The 19,881-nt window shown below is 40.9% G+C and overlaps 1 protein-coding gene across 2 annotated transcripts in view; it reads left to right on the top strand.

Annotated features, from left to right (window-relative positions):
• The window catches only part of lrp5 (low density lipoprotein receptor-related protein 5), a 101,976-nt gene that overhangs the window by 69,979 nt on the left and 12,116 nt on the right, over nucleotides 1–19,881 (top strand). For both annotated transcript variants that reach the window (XM_037106972.1, XM_037106973.1), the window contains 10 exons: nucleotides 3,506–3,722; nucleotides 3,833–3,986; nucleotides 6,048–6,183; nucleotides 6,423–6,667; nucleotides 7,554–7,738; nucleotides 11,880–12,028; nucleotides 12,130–12,307; nucleotides 14,423–14,619; nucleotides 16,420–16,625; nucleotides 16,826–17,016. In XM_037106972.1, coding sequence (XP_036962867.1) covers nucleotides 3,506–3,722; nucleotides 3,833–3,986; nucleotides 6,048–6,183; nucleotides 6,423–6,667; nucleotides 7,554–7,738; nucleotides 11,880–12,028; nucleotides 12,130–12,307; nucleotides 14,423–14,619; nucleotides 16,420–16,625; nucleotides 16,826–17,016 — 1,858 coding nt within the window. The remainder of the gene's footprint in view (nucleotides 1–3,505; nucleotides 3,723–3,832; nucleotides 3,987–6,047; nucleotides 6,184–6,422; nucleotides 6,668–7,553; nucleotides 7,739–11,879; nucleotides 12,029–12,129; nucleotides 12,308–14,422; nucleotides 14,620–16,419; nucleotides 16,626–16,825; nucleotides 17,017–19,881) is intronic.

Here is a 19,881-nt window from a genome sequence, read left to right as displayed (position 1 = left end):
TATTTTATGGATTTTGCTTTCCATTTGAGTTTGTACAATTACCTGCCTATAAGAGCTACTTGTAATGTTTAATTTATATTCTCACATCAGGCCATAATGCTCCAAACTGGGATTTAACTCTACTGTTACGATGTATTTGCCAATTTAACTTCTTAACACTCTTTTTTGTTAAGAAGTATCTTTGGTGTTCTAAAGTTAGGTTAGGTTGGATCACACTATAACACAAACATATTAACTCTCCTGTGTTCTGAGCTAAATTGATGTGATTGAATCAGTGGCACAAGCAAGCACTTTCAGTAGACGTAACATTATGTTAAATCAAGCATTACACCTCTGTTTAGTGAATCAGGAGCTATTAGTGTGTGGATTGCAGAAAGTTGACAAAATGTCTCAAAATGACATCAGAACTAAAGAATGCATGTATCGCTCAATCCCCAAATGCAGATTCAACACTTAACACACAGAATTGCAAATGGATGAATGACATTTCGTGAAAAATGCACCCACAAAAGTAAATTTTTACAAATTACAAACGATATTTACATAGTCGTATTTTTACAAATCATAGCACATTCATTTAAATGCCTTCACATTGACTTAGAAGTCAAGGGTAAATAATGTTGTGTTTGTGGGTAACACATTTAATTTGTAAGTCATTAAAAATATTTGTGTACCATCGTTCATGCATTTAGAGATAGTTTTGAGACATTTCTCACTCCATATCAGCGGTGCTGTGTGTCAGTTCCCTAGAGGAGTTTTGCAATAAACTGTGATACCGAGTTACCCTCAGGTCCCTTGCCACTTAAAAGATGCGTATATTGTTTCTCCTTGAATGGGACTCTAAGTCCGTTTTTGCTGCAGGGCTCTTTACTGTTCCAAGCAGGTGCATAGAGCTTAGATTGCCTCCAGCGCCTACTTCTCCACCTGCTCCATGTGGAACTCCACACTTCCTTCACAAGGTTATTCAATTTCCTGCTGATTTCTTGTCTTAGGTGATTAATTTCTCATCTCAGGCAATCATCACTCCCCATAAGATCAACTTTTAATTTCTTTCATGTGCTAAGAATGTCTCCAGAGTTTATAAACATTCTCTATGCTTTAACATGGCCGTAACAGCCTTTTAGCTCCTTAATGATGACTCACTCAAACTGATGGATCCCACCAGCTGAAGGCTTGTCTTACACGGCACTGCACTGCAACTGTTTTCAAGCATTCATCCTTTATTTATTTTGTTTGTTGTACACATATAGTGTCAGAAAATTGTCCAACAGAATTCTTCCCATTTCTGAAATCTCTGGCATGGCATTGTGTGACCGACATTCACACAAACATCCACCCTCATGGGGGCTGCAGATGACTGTAGTGTGTCTAAAATAAAAGCATGTGTCTATTTCAGTCGACAGCAGTCCAGTAATAGCACAGGCGGTGAGGAGGAGGATTGGACACAAGTTCTAATTGCAGCCTTGTAAATTGCAGCTCTCACTTTCCACTCATAGAAACACACTCACACAACCACACGCACAGCATGGATTTGTTGGCAGTGGTGCTTGTATCAGTTTTCAGCAGCCTAGTAATAAATGCCTTGGAACATATGCACACACACACACACACACACACACACACACACACACACACACACACACACACACACAATAGAGACAGATTATGGCAAAGTGTGTTGTGCATTTATATATGTTTGTTCATGTTGCGTGTTTTACAGTTCTGCATCTGTTACTGATAATGTTGGAGGCAATGTAAAGATCCAGTGTGTAGGCTAAGTTACATCTGTTGGTGAGGTTGCAGGTGGCAAACAACAAAATATCCCCTACCATATCCCACCCTGCGTAGGCCACGTAAGACTTAAAAGCCCTCTGCACATCCAGTATTTGGTTCGTCCCTTCTGGGCTACTGTAGAAAATATGGGAGTGCAACATGGCAGAATCTGTGGCAGATGACTTGCTATACTCAATATAAAAAGCTCCTACCCAGGTTATGAAAATACAACAGGTTTCACGTGATTACAATGTAATGAAAACAGACTTGTGAAAATTACATTTTATTTCTACCAATAGACTTTCCAAAATCCCTCACACTTGGTGGTCAGATGTCACTGTGACCTCAGAAAACTGAACTGGTGATACTAATATTGGGTGTCCACCTTGAAGCTTTGCTGATTGTATAGCTCTTCTGTGCTGCTGGGTTGAACATGTGTGTGAAGTATCAGTGTCTTACAATTCCTCTTTTAGCTTCCTTGCAGCTAATCCATACTTGAGGCATTGTAGTCCATTAGTTTTTCTGACACTGATCTTCGGGTGATTGTCATGCTCTCTATCAGTGCTTTGTGTTCCTCTGTATAAATAGTTTGAAGTGAAGTCAGCATGTTTTTCACTGGAGATTATGTACAGGAAGTATAGTGAGAATCTCCATTTCTACACAAAACATTTTTCATACCTTGTATGAAAGTCCCTCTATGGTCTTGACTATATACAGTATATTATTTCACAAGTACATGGAGGCATACAACTCTGAGGTGATAATTCTAGCTATGGAACTTAAAAAGATAGCTGTACTGTATGTAAAAGAAATTCCAGAGACTTGAAGCAATGTTTTTCTATCTTTCTTTGTGTTTTACAAACACGACTTTTCAGCTATAAAGCTTTAAAAACAACTACCGTATACATTTTTTTTCCCATATACAGTGTTTTTTTGTCAATGTGCTGGAGTTGTTTTTTTGTCTTTTGTTTCAGAGTTTTGAGCTCTCTTACCAAAGAGAAGGGCTCACTGTTAGTGCTCACTTGACCTTCCTGACTTTCATGGAAACATTAAAAGAAACTAAATTTGCATACAGGTCTTAGCTCCAAACTTTCATTCACATTTCACTGTCATGAAACATACTTCAGCCACCTCCGTCATTTATGCTTCCTGTGATATTAGTTGAACTTTGAATGCTGCTCATTAAGGAAGGCACAGAAATAGTTGTGAAAATAATTGGTGTAATTCCCCTTTGAAATGTGTTAAAAACTGTTTCCATTATTTAGCCCTACCCTGCTGCTGACAGTCAGTGGACATATTTGGACACATAACTTCCTGTGGACATCCCCGTTTTCTGCCTTATGTCTCATCAGTCACTATTTCCCTCTATCCTGTTTCCTCCAGCTCCTCTCATTCCTTTCCATCCCTTTCACAACCTCGCTGATATATTTGCTCTTATTTTATTCTCCCCTGGGAGGTCAAAGGTCAGGGTCAGCAACAGAATAGCAGAATGCATAAACACACCACATTCTTTTGAACATTAGATAGAGATGTATTTTACCTTTGCTGCCTAATTTAGTTTTCCTCTTACAGCAAGGGAAATCTAACTATTAAGAATGATATTCTACCATAGCTGGCTGTTTTTCTTTGACCACGAAGAATGTCAGGCCATAAGAATGAGTTATTATCATGTACACTAGCTGAGTTAGGCCTCTAAAGGTTTCCCTGTCTCTTCTCTCCGTTCCTATCTCAGGTTATTAATGTGGATGGCAGTAACAGACAGACTCTGCTGGAGGACAAGCTGCCTCATATCTTTGGTTTTACTTTGCTGGGTGATTACATCTACTGGACTGACTGGCAGAGACGCAGCATTGAGAGGGTTCATAAAGCCACGGCTGTACGAGAAATCATCATCGATCAGCTGCCGGATTTAATGGGGCTGAAGGCCACTAAAATGACAGAGACTCACGGTAAGGAGGAAAAGTGATTTTTTAAAAGCTCAGAAGTAGAACAGCCTGTGTGAAAATAAGAAGGAAATGTGAAATGCGGTATGAAGTAAATGACAAAACTCTGTGTCTAGGTACAAATGGCTGTGCGCAGAATAATGGCAGATGCAGCCATCTGTGTTTTTGGAGTCGGCAGGCTGTCAGCTGTGCCTGTCCCATAGGGATGGAGCTTCTTTCAGACCTGCAGACCTGTGTTGTGCCAGAAGCCTTCCTGCTCTTCACCAACAGGTGTGTCTACCTGTCAACCTGCCTTTGACCTAAAAGACATGCTCACTATTCCACTCTTCCTGTGACTTACTACTGCAGTACATTTAAGATAAATGTTTATATATTTTTAATCAATAAAACTGTATACACAGACCATGTAACAGCTTGAATTTTACATGTGCTAGAATGTGACCCAAATTGTGATTTACACTTTAAGTCTATTTTCTTACTGCTTCTGTTGACAGCTGTCAGTTAATTTGTTTGTCACGTAACAACAGAACATCTTCTTTTTCATCAGTTTTCATTTTCTGCAATCATTCAGATTTCAAGCTTTTTGTTTGAGAATATACTATAGTCTAATATAAGTAGATTTTTTTAACAGTAGTTATCACAACCTTGGCAAATAATACTACATTTAGGGAAGCTAATTTCATAGTGATTATACAGGGTTGCATAACAAAATGGAAGTTCATAAACTCCTTCATGCTATATAAATTGTCGCACATGTGTACAGTTATTAAGTTGTATCTTTTTTTTTTTTAACAGAAGTATGCCTTTTGAATATATGTCGGGGTAATTGTATACAGCATCATATTGACGGTGATGACAGCTTGTCAGCAACACTGTCTATCCACTTTATGTTTATAACAGTGATGCTTGGTGCAGAAATTCAAATAGTCCACCTCTGCTTGTCTGCTTTGAAGGGGCATGGAGGTATACCAGAGAATGAACTGTGAACACCTGAGGGGAGCCTTGAATTCGATAAAAAGTTTTCTAAAATCTCTACAACTCATTTTCAGTTTCCGTCTAGCAGATGTGTTCAGGAAGATCAGTAAGCACGTTGCATTCTCTGTCAGAAAGACAATGAATTTGCCTTCAAAATAAGAGCTTTAAATTGCACCCCACTGGAGTTTAGAACTGGTTCTTAGCGGGGGGCTTTTAATTTGAAAGTAGCGACTGTTTGTAGCTACAACAACAATCCGATGAGGAAGACAGCTACAGAGACCAAGGAGACGCTAGCATCTCCTGGATCTCAGCAGCTGTCCAGTTGCCCATCTTGACATCCGCGGATGAAGTGATGGACTGACTGCTGTGATCAGCTGTTTCCTGGTTTTAAAACTCCCCGGCTGTGGGTCACACAACAGTGCATGTCATCGACACCTCCGCCCATCTCACGCAGTGGCCTGCACATTGACGTCTCGGATTTAGATAATGTTAGCAATGGAGGTGGAAAAAAGCATACCCTCAAATTGGCGGCCCTCTGTCTAAATCCGCAGACCTAGCTGCAAAAAGGATAGCCAAATTGGCGGCTTGCTGCCCAGAGCAAAAACTGCTATTAACTTTGCAAACAAGGGCAGCCATGCACTGCAGGCACACTGTTGAACAGAAGTGCACAGGAAGAAGGTGCAGGTCATAGCATCAGCACACTGTAGCCAGCACCTTTCTTCCAAGCAGAGAGACAGCAACTTCTTCAAAACCCATACTCATCTTGTCAGAACACACTCCTTAAGGGCTTGCTTTTTTCATTCAGCGGCAGATTGCGCATTAAAGTTGTGCTGTTGCGCTTTTCATGAGAGAAGTTGTCACTCTCATTTCTTATATAGCATAATGTGACCATGTATAGATAGATACTGTATTATACATTCATACTGTCTTGTAATCCTGCTTGATTTTTCTCTCAAAATGCATCAGATTGATGCTTTTAAATATGAAATATTCAAAATTTTCTTACGGGGGAGCATGACCACGGATCCCCCCAGAGGGGTTATGTCATTGTCACCTTTTTCACCCCTCACCTGTTTTCACGCCTAAATATTGAATGCACCATGTGTTGTTTTTTTATTTAATTCTGTCACTGACTTCCTCTTGACCTATTTTTTTCCGTAAAACACCTTTAGCTTGGACTTTGGTTTGGAGTTAAAGTAATAAAGTAATGTTGATTACTGCCCTGCAACTGTGTGACTGAGGAGAATTAAATGGATGTGAAATATGAATGAATGAGTGTTATTGTGGTCCTAATTTGCATAATTTGAATTTTGCAAAATGAAGCTGCTAAGTTTAAAAATGTTGTCTTTTTCTTAGGGACAACATCAGGAGCATTTCTTTGGGTACCAACAGCAATGACGTGGCCATTCCTCTGACTGGAGTCAAAGAGGCCTCTGCTCTGGACTTCGATGTCTCTGAAAGGAGAATATACTGGACAGACATACAGGCCAAGGTGGGCTAACACTATTTAAAAATAAACTATGGAATGTAATTCAGTCAAAATAGTTGTTGTGGGCTTTTTGTTTTAGCTGTATATTTATTTCTTATTTGGGATTCTGGCAATTTCATGACTGTGACGAAACTATTGAACTGCTACTATAAAATAAACAATTAACACTTCCCTTAATTTAAATGGGAATTGAATCTCTGCTTTCCTCTCACTGTCTTTTTTTTTATTTGTCTTTGTCTCAGACAATCAGCAGAGCATATATGAATGGCAGCTCTGTAGAACATGTCATAGAGTTTGGACTGGACTACCCAGAAGGTATGGCAGTTGACTGGATGGGTCGTAACATCTACTGGGCTGATACAGGCACTAACCGCATCGAGGTGGCCCGGCTGGATGGCCAGTACCGGCAGGTTCTAGTCTGTAAGGACCTTGACAACCCACGTTCACTGGACAACCCACGATCGCTGGCGTTGGACCCTGCCAATGGGTAAGAATGGGACCTAACACCATTTTAAAAAGGCCACAGCCTCATTGATTGACTTCCCTCATAACTTTTTTTACATACTGTGTGTACGTTACACGTCCAGCATGGAGTGTGTGAAAGAGACGGTTTGGCATAACAAATCTGTGACTGCAAACAACTCAACAGTTAATAAGTACAGTGTGTGGAGCAGCCCCATAGTAGTGATTCACTATGAGACACCTGTTTTATGCTGGAGGTTCTATGTCTCTCGAGGGTATGAGCCGATGCCAATGACTTCATGTAGCATGTCTCCTAACTCTGTCTGAGGTAGTTAGAGCTTAGTAATGTCATTGTGTTGGTATGTAGGTACAACAGCCAGTATCCTGCCCCTTTCCATCTGAGAGCAGGATGATTCTATTAAACCTGTTTGTTAACAAGGCTGACATAATTACTGTTCATCCACAGCCAAACCACCGAGACACTCTGATCTGCCTCTGTGTGAGTCTGTGTGTGTTTACACAAGTTCTTGATTAGGTACATAATGCCAGTGTGTCAAATTCCCTAACACATATCATTTACCTGGTTATGTCATTATGATGTCCTAGCCCAGGGCTGTCAACACACTTGCCTGAAGGCATCTTATGTCATTTTAGGATCACATACTATGCTTACATAGGTGCTCCAAAAAGACAATAAAAACAGAGTAGTCCTCCTTTGTAAAACTTGATGAAGTCAAAGTTGAAAAGTAGAAACAGGTCCCCCCTTCTGGATAGATGATTCAGTTGAACAACTATTCTATCAGAAAATAACAGATCACTAAAACCACTGTAACTCTGTAATATCTCTGTTACATACAGAGATGAAATATTTGCACGTGTGTCACAGTCTGAAAAAGTGTGTTTTCCTGCAGCTACATGTATTGGACAGAGTGGGGTGGTCGACCTCGCATAGCCAGAGCATACATGGATGGCAGCACCATCACCACCCTGGTGGATAAAGTGGGCCGGGCAAACGGACTAACCATTGACTATGTAGACCAGCGACTCTTCTGGACTGATCTGGACACGTGCATGATCGAAAGCACCAACATGCAAGGTAGTGACACAAACACACCAGCACTCAACCAGGCAGTTACCATGCATTAGCAACACAGGGACAACACACTTCTTTGTAGAAATCACTGAAATTATACATTTAAAACTCTATTCTTTTGTAGGAGATACGCAACTAAATGAATGTAATTAATCAATGGCAATTAATAACACACTCGTAAATGGGGCACCACCTCCGTTGTTTTATCTATTTGAATGATCCGGAGGGAATTAATCAAATCCAACTGGACAAGTTTAACTTGGAACAGTTCTATTCAATTTCATATCCATATATTCAATTTCATAATCTGAAGCAGTGATTTCTTATACAGTTTTCATCAGTTCTCCTCATTAAAATTGACCCTGCACGAACAACGACAGATGATTAAATCTTTTTATTAACTAGATAGACTAGGTAGACTAAATAAATGAAATGGCAATTTAAACGGATAACAAAAAATTACAGAAAATAAGACGAATGTGTAAATTATGGGTTGGGTGGACACCTTTAAATATTACAAGAGTAATTTTAATACTAACAAGACCCTAACGGAATTTCTCTTGATCTCAGATGATAGATATCAGAACACCAACTTGTGTTTCACGTGTGTGAATCCAGCTGTATGGAGATCTTCAGCCTACTTTGTCTGGGGAGTTGGGAAGTCCATGGCTTTGGTCTCCTCTCTGGTCTACACTGTGGGCTCGCAATGTTGGTCGGTCGGTCACTGGGGGCAGAGCCGGTCTTGGCTTGGCACAAATTTCTTTCTTTCGTTCGAAACCAGCATTCACGCCTTAGACGACCTTATAAGTCTAAACTTGTGTATTGTTTTAAAGTTTCGAGATCATGTTTCACCTTTCTCAGAATTTCACCATGGCTTAACAGGTGGACTTTCTCTACATGAAAGAATATGACATGATTACAATCACTTATCATTCAAAAGGAATTAGAATTTGATCAAAACATAAAAACACCCTTGAATATACAGTAGAACTGATCACTTGTGTGTATCTGGTAGTGTATCACTACATACACTACCAGTCAAATGTTTGGACACACCTTCTCATTTTATGTGTTTTCTTTATTTTCATGGTTAATTGTAGATTCTCACTGAAGACGTCGCAACTATGAATAGAACACATATGGAATTATGTAGTAAACAAAAAAGTGTGAAATAACCTAAAACATGTTACATCATGTATATTTTAGATTTTTCAAAATAGCCACACTTTGCTTTGATTACTGCTTTGCACACTCTTAGCATTCTCTTGATGAGCTTCATGAGGTAGTGACTTGAAATGGTTTTCCAACAGTCTTCAGAGTTCCCAGAGATGCTGAGCACTTGCTGGCCCTTTTGCCTTCACTCTGCGGTCCATCTCATCCCAAACCATCTTGATTGGGTTTAGGACAGGTGACTGTGGAGACTAGGTCATCTGGTACAGCACTCCATCACCCTCCTTCTTGGTCAAATAGCCCTTACACAGCCTGGTGTTTGGGGTCATTGTCCTGTTGAATAATAAATGATGGTCAAACTAAACGCAAACCGGATGGGATGGCATGTTGCTGCAAGATGCTGTGGTGGCCATGCTGGTTCAGCGTGCCTTCAGTTTTGAATAAATCCCCAACCGTGTCACCAACAAAGCAGCCCCACACCATCACACCTCCTCCTCCATGCTTCACGGTGGGAACCATGCATGTAGAGACCATCCGTTCACCTTTTCCGCATCGCACAAAGACATGGCGGGTGGAACCATAGATCTCAATTTTGGACTCATCAGACCAAAGCACAGATTTCAACTGGTCTAATGTCCTTTCCTTGTGTTTCTTGGCCCAGACAAATCTCTTCTACTTGAAGCATTTCCTTAGTAGTGCTTTTTTAGCAGCTATTTGACCATAAAGACCTGATTGGCACAGTCTCCCCTGAACAGTTGATGCAGAGATGTGTCTGCTACTAGACCTCTGCGTGGCAATCATCTGGGCTTGAATCTGAGGTGCTGTTAACTTGTGATTTCTGAAGCTGGTGACTCAGGTGAACTTCTCCTTACCAGCAGAGGTTACTTTTGGTCTTCCTTTCCTGGGGCGGTCCTCGTGTGAGCCAGTTTCGTCGTAGCGCTTGATGGTTTTTGCAACTGCGCTTGGGGACACATTCAAAGTTTTTTAAATTTTCCAGACTGACTGACCTTCAGTTCTAATGGACTGTCGTTTCTCTTTACTTAGCTGATTGGTTCTTGCCATAACATGAATTCTAACAGTTGTCAAATAGGGCTGTCAGCTGTGTACCAACCAGACTTCTGCACAACAAAACTGATGGTCCCAACCCCATTAAGAAGGCAAGAAATTCCACAAATGAACCCTGACAAGGCACACCTGTGAAGTGAAAACCATTTCAGGTGACTATATCATTTAGCTCATTGAGAGAAGGCCAAGAGTTTGCAGCGCTGTCAACAAAGCAAAGGGTGGCTACTTTGAGGAATCTAAAATATGAAACATAGTTATTTCACACTTTTTTGTTTACTACATAATTCCATATGTGTTCATTCATAGTTTTGATGCCTTCAGTGAGAATCTACAATGTAATTAGTCATGAAAATACAGAAAAACCATTAAATGTGTCCAAAAATTTTGACTGGTAGTGTATTTCTTCTAGCTCTGGATTAAAAACATGTCAGAGACATTTACTGCAAACAAACACTTCTGAAAGTCTGTTCCAATCATACCAAGTCTCTCACCGTCAGGAGGTGCTGTGGTTCTACCCAACATCAAACACCTTAAACACAGAAATTTTCTCTTATCTCAGCTTTGTCATAGAGAAACGTGGTAAACATCAGTTTTATGAACTTCCTTTACAGTTTCCTCACTAGTTAAAAGTAAGAAGATGAGATTCTGGTTTATTCGCTTTTTAAAATTTGTTGGAAATGTAGAGAGTGCAGACACCATTATAGATTGGAATGTCACAGACACAGAACAGGGTCATAAACCATACAGAGACAGGAGCACTAGATAAAGAAAGAAGAGGCCCAAAGCACTTTTACTCTTGGAGGGTGTATCCGTTGATTCGATCAAAAGAGACACTGAACATCAGCTGTTGTTACATCATTTGCAAATGCAAATACATTCAGTTATAACACATCTTTGTCACAAAAAAGTTCTCTGTTCCTTTTGATGTCTAGAGAGTAGATTCCTTCGTGCTTGCCCTCAATTGACCTGAGAAAAAGGAGTGCATCTCCTTGTGGGGAGGGGGACGAATGATATAACACTGCTACAACAGCAACTTCAACCCATTAACGAATGGACAAGTGTGGTTTTATATGATGGCCCATGTTAGTTGGTCATCCAAACCAGATAACTGAACTAATGACTCAAGGATATGGGATGAGTAATTGTTTTTTTTGTTCTTTATTTCACCGTGTATTTACATTTGTATACAGCACATCAGCCTGGCTATTGATTAGTTTGCTGGATTCAGGGTGATCGTATATTTGTAACTTAGTTAAACAAGCAAATCTGGACATAAGTGGACCTTGTGTTTAGACCAGATAATGTTTAATTGCAATTGTGATACAAAGTTAGAATCCCTTCATCAAATTAGTGATACAGTTTGCAATATTGATATTATCAATCCCCTTGAATGTCTTGTTATTCAATTACTGCTAATTGTTTACTTTGTGCAATATTGTCCAGAAAATATCTACCCAAATGTTTAACAATAGGAAGTCTCACTTTATCTTCAGGGACACTGACAAAAAGCAGCTATCTTAAGAGTACCAAAACTAGTCACCTCTCAAGACTGTCTCTTTGAGTCCCCTCGATCAAGAGGTGCAAGTTATAGCCTTAGTTTCTTTATTTGTTTGTTGGTCTTTGGAGGACTTATCTATTAAACTAAATGTATTGATTTCGGAGACTTTATGGTGTTTCCTTTTGTCAAATTGTCATTTGACTAACTCTTCTAACTCCAAAGAGGTAATCTGTCTCTGCACTACATATGCTACCACGAATATTCGAACTGTACCAGGTATTTATATATTCCACATTTGATACACTGCTTTGAATACAAATCTGTAATGCTGGTGGAAGCTCTGCTTGATGCTTGGATGATGTCATTGTTGTAGGTGATACAGGTGTATTGATGTTGTTATATCGTCTGCAGGTCTGCAGAGGGAGATCATAGTAGACGACCTTCCTCATCCTTTCGGTCTGACTCAGTACCGGGATTTTATCTACTGGACAGATTTTAACCTGCGTAGCATTGAACGGGCAGACAAACGCAGTGGACTAAACCGCACTGTGGTGCTGCAGGTACGGAACCAGTTTTTTATTTTAAAGAGTTGTTAAGTTATTACTGTCAATATGTTCAGTATTCACTAAACTCTACCACTGATACATCACTGTGTCCTCAGGGCCAGCTGGAGCTGATGTTGGACATCTTGGTGTTCCATTCCTCCCGCCAGGAGGGGACCAACGATTGCTTACATAACAATGGCAACTGTGCCCACCTTTGCCTCGCCACACCTGCTGGTGCCCAGTGTCGCTGTGCCTCCCACTACACTTTGAACAGTGATGGACAAAACTGTAGCTGTAAGTAAGGGGCTGCTGGGACTTGGAGAGAAACACCAGTATAAGTCTTTTGACCATTTAAAGCACACTACAGCATTTGTCACACTCACATGCACATTCTACATTGATGGTAGAGGCTGACATGCCATGCTGATCTGCTCATCAGGTGTAATACAGTGCCTCCTGGCCACAGAGCCCCACAATATTTTTTTAACCATTCACATTTCCACTGACACTCTAGTCCTTTTTACACAGCGTCGCCGCATTATCTCCGGAGTGGTGGTTAGCCAATTCTCCACCAATGGTGATTCACACAGATCAAAGCATCTCCGCCTTAAAGACAAACTGCTGTGTAATTCACACAGAATGCAGGTGCTGTGGCCCCTAAAGAGACGAGACGGTACACATAATGATGATGACATTGGTGTGTTTTTAAGGTGTTTCCTAGGTGTCCCCCCTGTCAATCTAAACCCACAGATAGTTTATAATGATATGGATGCTGTTATAATGTGTAGTGATTGAAATCCAGACCCACTAAACATCGTAGAAAGTGACAAAGTTATGTTTTTTGCGCTAAATTACATAATTAAATAATCGCCGATGCTGTCTGACTCACTCGAGGGGATGGAAGCTGTTTTCTTGGGGAAAGTTCACTGAAGCTTTGGTCCGAAGGGCTGACCATTGCGGTCATTAATTTTCATCACAAACACTCCGTGAGTTGAAGTTTTTTGCCGGTGACAGGCACTGTTTTTCAGGCAGAAATGTGATGAATAGTTGGTAGGACAGGTTGGAGGACAGATGCTTCTCCACTTATATCTGTGGTATTTTTCTCATATAAGTTGCCAAAGACAGTTACACTTACTACGTTACTGTTGTTTGGTCATGTTACGTTGCTTTCTGGGACATGTGTCTTTATTAAGTTCAGTCAGTTATCAGTCTGTACGACTGACACACCCCTGCTCTGCGCCGCTGGCTTATCCATTCACACTGGTTCAATTTGCCAATAATACGGCCCTGATACTACCTCCAGAGGCGGATCAGCGCCAGAGAGAAACTTCACCCCTCGTCACATCTGAAAGGCGGAGAATTGGCACAGGATCCCCGCATGGAAACGGCAGTGTGAATGAGGCTACTGATAGGAGGGCCATCAGTATCTTGCCCAAGGACAAGATGACATGCAGCTGAAGCTGGGAATTGTACCTCCTTCCTAAATCAGAAACCAGGGTGACATCTAACTAAAATATTATGAAATATGAACAAGGTCAAATGTACAAAATATGATCAATACACAGAGGAAATCGTGAATACGCAATTGTCTCTTAAAGAAACTTGCTTAAAATAAAGGCCACTATTTCAGAAACATGGTATAGCTGCTTCAGTGAAGCCTCCTCCTGTGGTTGAAAACTGTGAAAGCACATTGATACAGGTAGCTTTAGTACCATTATTTTAAACTTAAGTGGAAATGTATTGATTTGGAAATGTCTCATGTCTCCTTTCAATAAACACTGGGAAGTGAGCTGGTTTGGAAATGGGTAAAATAGTTAAACTTCTTTGAAATATTTTTGTCATTTTATTTACAGTTTCAAGAGCTGAAAACAGTTGAAAGTTGAGTTGCAAAACATCAACAGGGAGATAGATGGAAATTTGTTTGTGAGCTTGAGTGACTGTGCGTTTGCACAGTGATAGACTCAGAACCACATTTAGGGGGTTTTATTTGGGACTCAAAAACTAATGGAACAGAGAAGAACTAGTCTCACTTGTCTTTATGTGAACATCTGCACACACATACTGCCATATTGAAATCCAGTATTCTTTTTTTATTTCCAAAGAGTGGAGGCTCTCCACACCTCCTCAGCTTTTGAGACAATCATTTATTGCTGTTTCAGCTCTTCCTAACACATGGTGTTTGTGTGTGTGTGTGTGTGCGTGTGTGTACGTGTGTGTGTGTGTAATTGTGTGTGTGCGCGCATGTGTGTGTTTTTAGGTGTGATGTTCTGGGTTTTGGCCCTGTGTGTTTATCTCAACATTTCACAACAAGAATTGAGCAAACCCTCTGGCAAAAGGAAGGCTAACACTGTGTACATTCATTCCATTCCTTCATCCATTATCTCCTCCTCTTTGCCTCTCTATTTGCAGCCCCCTCTAGTTTTCTGCTCTTCAGTCAGAAGGCTAGTATCAGCAGGATGGTTTTGGGAGAGCAGAGTCCTGACATCATTCTGCCCATTCACGTTCTGAGGAATGTCCGGGCTGTCAACTACGACCCACTGGACCGGCTAGTCTACTGGCTGGATGGACGACAGAACATACGCAGGGCCAGAGACGATGGAGCCATGGTAAAACTTGTGCTGACATTACTATGATGCTTATATGTATATTAAAGGCTGGTAGTGGACGCTGACTTGTAATGTCTTCACCGTGTTTCTCCTTGAACTCAGTTTTCACTATTGTGGAAACTTGAAATCAAGCAAAATTTAAACTTATCCTCACTTCAGTGTTCATGGGACACAGCCCACAAATTTCTGTCCCTTAGAGGACTAATGGGCAATAGGTTGATCCTGTTTCTCCTCTCCAAACAAAGTGTTTTTTAGAGATTTACCTCAGACCAAAGCTGATGTTGTCATCATGTGGACCACCTAGAAATGATTTAAAATGGATGAACAAATCCCTTTCTCAATGAAAAACACAGCACTGCACACAGAGAGGACACACTTGGAAAAACAAGACAAATTATTAATCTGCCCTGATTATTCAGCACAAATCTTCAAATTTAGATAAAAGGGAAAAAAAGAAGGGGACAGCCATGGAAACTTGTAATGATGTATTTGTTGTAAGATACTTGAATGGAGGTAAGATGAAGGAAACCCCAAATTAGGACACAACTTTAGTTCAACACTTTGAAGGGTCTGTCTTATGCTTGTTGTTATTTTCACACCCAGAGCCCATGTTGTAGAAATAGCAAATGCACTTGCGCCTGTGCACTCCTGGGCGTATTATTCTTAAAGTGAGATGTAGTCAGGCCACAACATACTTTAGGTGGATGGTAGATTGCTGTCTTGAGGCAGCAGAAAGCAACAGTGCTATAGACCAACAAAAAGCTGGTCTGAAGTCAAAAGCTCAGTTTGTAACTGTAATTTCAATGACGCATTAGATGTGTCTACACAGGTGGGTTCACACCATTCATACACTCTAATTTTATGATTTGAGAGGCTGCTTTCAGTTATTTTAAACATTTCCATGAACACAGTAATGAACTGTAACAAATACTGTGGCATCAGCTGTTCTTCGCGCACACATGTGCATGTTAATGGAGAGATAACCATTTTGTTTCTGCTGCTGGAGGATTGATGCAGGTAATGTCATTAATATTTTCCTCATTAAGGATGTATTTCACCCTCTCATCCCATCAGTTTTTGATCAGGATTATACTTTTTATGACCTGTCCCACCTGATCCATGGACTGATATCAGCACACACAGAGGGACAAGTAGCACGGCTCCTCCTCCTCAGTTGAATTTAAGTGTATTTCTTCACATGCAGTCAAACAGTGTTGTTGATGGGACAGATGATTGTGAAACAGTGGGGCAGAAGGTCCAGCAGGCAAGGATCAGGATCCCTTAGTGAGTCATAGTCTTTTGTCATAGTCATAGTCTTTCACATGAACAGAAAAGAAAAGGTAAATCTGTATTCTGTGTATTTAAGCAACCATGGTTCTGTGTATATTTAGCATCCCAGTGTTGTCTACAGTAAGCCGAGGGTGCTAAAATACAATGTCAAAGAAACCCTGGAGTGCTTTGTGTCCACAGTGTAGAGGTTAAGCGAACTGCAGTGTTGACTTGAAGTTAACTATATTCAGACATCCTTGAGAGGTGGTGTCAGAGTTCTTTTGGAGTGTTCACGCTTGCACGAAAATGCTGACTAATTGCTCTAAGTTTGTTTGGAGGGCTGAAAGGGACCAAGTGTGTAACACCCTGTTATCAACCACGATTAGCCTAACTCCATGCAGCTTCATACTAAGATGATCACTGTAACTAGATGCAGATTGATGCATCTACTGTCGTAGTGAGACAAAAAGCAGTTTGCTAGCTGTACATAACTTTGAATAAAACTGATGGCCTTGCTATGTTTGCCTCCAGCCTTCCATGATAGTCAGCAGCAGTGTCCAGCCAGTGGACAACCAGCTTCATGACCTGAGCCTGGACCCCTACAGTCGCCACATTTACTGGACCTGTGAGACTACCAACACCATCAACGTCCAGAGGATGGATGGACACACTGTAGGCGTGGTCTTGAAGGATGACACTGACAAGCCACGGGCCATTGTGGTCAATGCTGAGAAAGGGTGAGATCCTTTTTTTTAAATTAATGATTTGATGTTGCATAATAAATGCTTGGTTGCATAGAGATACTGTATGTTGTACTTTGTGTATGGAAGGAAGAGAATGATAGCCGATAACTGATTAGAACTGTATAACTGTGATCTTACTATGGTAGCCCAATGACACAGTGAGCAATCACAATGTGTTTTTTTCCGCTCTGTAGGTACATGTATTTCACCACAGTGCAGGAGCGCTCAGCCAAGATCGAAGGAGCCAGTCTGGATGGGACAGAACGAGAGTCTCTGTTCACTACCGGTCTCATCAGGCCAGTAGCCCTGGCTCTGGACAACAAACTGGGAAAACTGTTCTGGATCGACGCTGACCTCAAACGCATTGAGAGCAGTGATCTGACAGGTGAGTTACCATGAAAAAAAGATATCTCTCTATAAAAGCAAGGAATCTCTGTCTGTCTGTGCTCAGTGGGTAGAGTAGGTGGGCTAGTGATCAGAAGATTGGTGGTTCAAATCCAGGCTCCGCTGAGCTGAGCCACATTCGAGTAAGGACCCCAGATTGCTTCTGAGGGCCCTGCTATGAGCTGGCGACTTGTCCAGGATGTACCCTGCCTTCGCCCGGAGACAGCTGGGATTGGTTCCAGCAACAAACCCTGCGACCCCTTGAAAAAGGGATAAAGCGGTTACAGACCATATCATGACTTTAAACTAGTTACACAACAATACACAATATTTATATCGATATCTTAAGAAGTGCTAGTGCTAGTCAGAATAGTCAGAGGGACTGTTATTAAATTATCTTGGTCACCACCTCTCATATTTTCTTGGTTGTGCACTGAGATGCTGTTAAGCATAAACAGAATTCACACTCTAACAACACTGAAACTGATGCACATGTATTGGATTCAATTTGAGAAACTGGGGAGTCCCTCTACCTCATTATTTATTAATGGTGAATTCCACTGTTTTTAGACCGGGGCCCTATTGTTGCATGTTTGGTATGTACCAAAACAGTACCAAAGGTTAAACAGATCACCAAAGCTGGCAGCCAGGACACACCTGCAGTGGCTACGACATAGTCATTGGGAGCAAATCTGAGGGTCATAGTTACTTCCACTAATACAACTTGTTTTTGCGACTGACAGGCTGAGGTTGTTATTCTTATTATGTAAGTTTTTGACAGCATTACAGAAACAGTTCCTACAGAGAGAGACATTTAGGTTATTGTAAGATTGATCATCTTATGAGGATCATCAAGCAGAAACCTGAAAAGGTACTCAAGGAGAGGTCTTGCTCTGAAATACTAGTCTTAAAGCAAGCTGAATGTACATTTTCACTCCTTTTCTGCCCGTTAGACACCTTTTGTTTATTTTATCCACATCAGATACATTGAAAACATGACCACAGACATTTATTGAAGTCATTCCACACAGATGATATTATTTGTTGCATTGAGACAGTTACTGTAGCACTGCTTTGCCTTTCTTGGTGAGGTCGTTTGAATCAAACAGCTATTTTTTATACTCACACGCAGATCAGCTACAGCTTCTAAGTGTGATAAGTGATGGATGCCTGTTGCTTTTTTTAACTGCAATGGGTTAAAAATAATATTTCAGACACAGTTCATGTTAACACAAAGCTTCTTGCTGTCTTGCTTGCCCTGCTTTGATTTACGTTGGCTCATCAAACAACAGCCATAACAAAACAAGCCAAATGAATTACTGCTCCAACAAATAATCAAATTTTGCCCCACACTGCAGATAAATGAAGTCATACAGGACCAGTGTGTGTGAATGACGGGGAACTATTGGCAGAAATGTAATATAATATTCATAATTGTGTTTCATATAGTGTATAATCAGCTGAAAGAGCCACTGTGGGGTTTTTTTTTTTACCTTAGAATGAGTCTTTTATATGTAGAGAGGGAGTCCTTTACATAGATCTGTTAAGGGAAATCTGGAGGCTGTCAGAGGCAGAGGCCCGTTTTTATATGACAGCTGCTCATCTCGCAAGTACAGAGAAGCCACAGAAAAGGCCACCACAAAATCCAAAGTATTAGAGTACAGGTCGTTCTGCAGTGGTTTTGGTGCTCAAAACAGTGTGACCAGCATTTTAAAGCCACTTCTTGCTAAGCTTCAAAGCTTGTGCTTTTGGGGCCCAGTGCATCATGTGATGATGTAATTACCTGGTTTGGCCACTATATCACATTGGCTTCAAAGGCTGGTGAGATTACTGGGGTCTTGGTCCTTTTCCATGGAGTCCATCATGCACTGTACATTCTTCCAGTATCCCAGAATAGACAAACCAAACATTGAAACAAGAGAGAGCCTTTTTGCCTTTTTGGCGGTAACTGTTGAAGAGGGTGGGGCAAGGTGTTCTGAGCCGGTTGCAATCTACCTCACCACTAGATGCCACTAAATCCAACATGCTGGACCTATAAGGTGTACTTTACACCAGTGAGCTTCAAGTCCTGTGGTTGAAAATCAGTCCACACATTTGGCAGTGTCAGCAGTGGTATTATAGGACCTAGAACAATTTGAGAATGTTATAGTTCAGCTGCTAATGATGTGTCATCAGAGCAGCACTGTGACAGGAATAAGTAGTGAATGTTTGACATGAATCTAAATGCTAAAAAAATATCTTTTTAAATCTATACATACCATGAAATGACAGGTAGTCAGGAAAATGTGACAGTCACCTAGATATTAGACAAGAGAAACCTCTTTGTATCACTGGTACAGTACATGCCACAGAAGAAGTTATCTGTTTATGTTTGGGTTTAAAATTAGGCCTTTTAATAATAATTTTAATAAACATTTTATGTATACAGCGCTTTTATAGCTCTCAAAGATGCTTTACATAAAATCAAATACAGAGGAAAAATACTTAGTGCTCAGTGAAAAGAGGAAGAAAGAGAAATAAATGTACATAGAAGGACAGACAAACAATGTGCAAATAACTGTGTGTGTTTGTGATTACGAAAACTGATGGTGGGCACAGAGAAAGACAGCTAATGTTGCAGATTAAAAGCAGATTTAAAAAGGTGGGTAATGATTTGAAAGTGGATGGATTAGAACAGTCACGGATGTGTTTCGGGAGGGTGTTCCAGAGGGAGAGGGCAACTATGGAGAAGGCTCTGTAGCCCCAGGTGCGGTGCTTGGTCCTGAGCGGGTGTGAGAGGAGGTTTGCATCGGATGAGCGGAGGGTGCGGGAGGGAGTGTGGTGGTGGAGCAAGTCTGTGAGGTAGGAAGGGGTCTGGTTATGGAGG

This window comes from Acanthopagrus latus, chromosome 8 (genome assembly GCF_904848185.1).
Source record: "Acanthopagrus latus isolate v.2019 chromosome 8, fAcaLat1.1, whole genome shotgun sequence".
NCBI classification, from domain to species: Eukaryota; Metazoa; Chordata; class Actinopteri; order Spariformes; family Sparidae; genus Acanthopagrus; species Acanthopagrus latus.
Note: the sequence above shows the minus strand (reverse complement) of the source record. Positions and strands in the feature narration are given on the sequence as shown.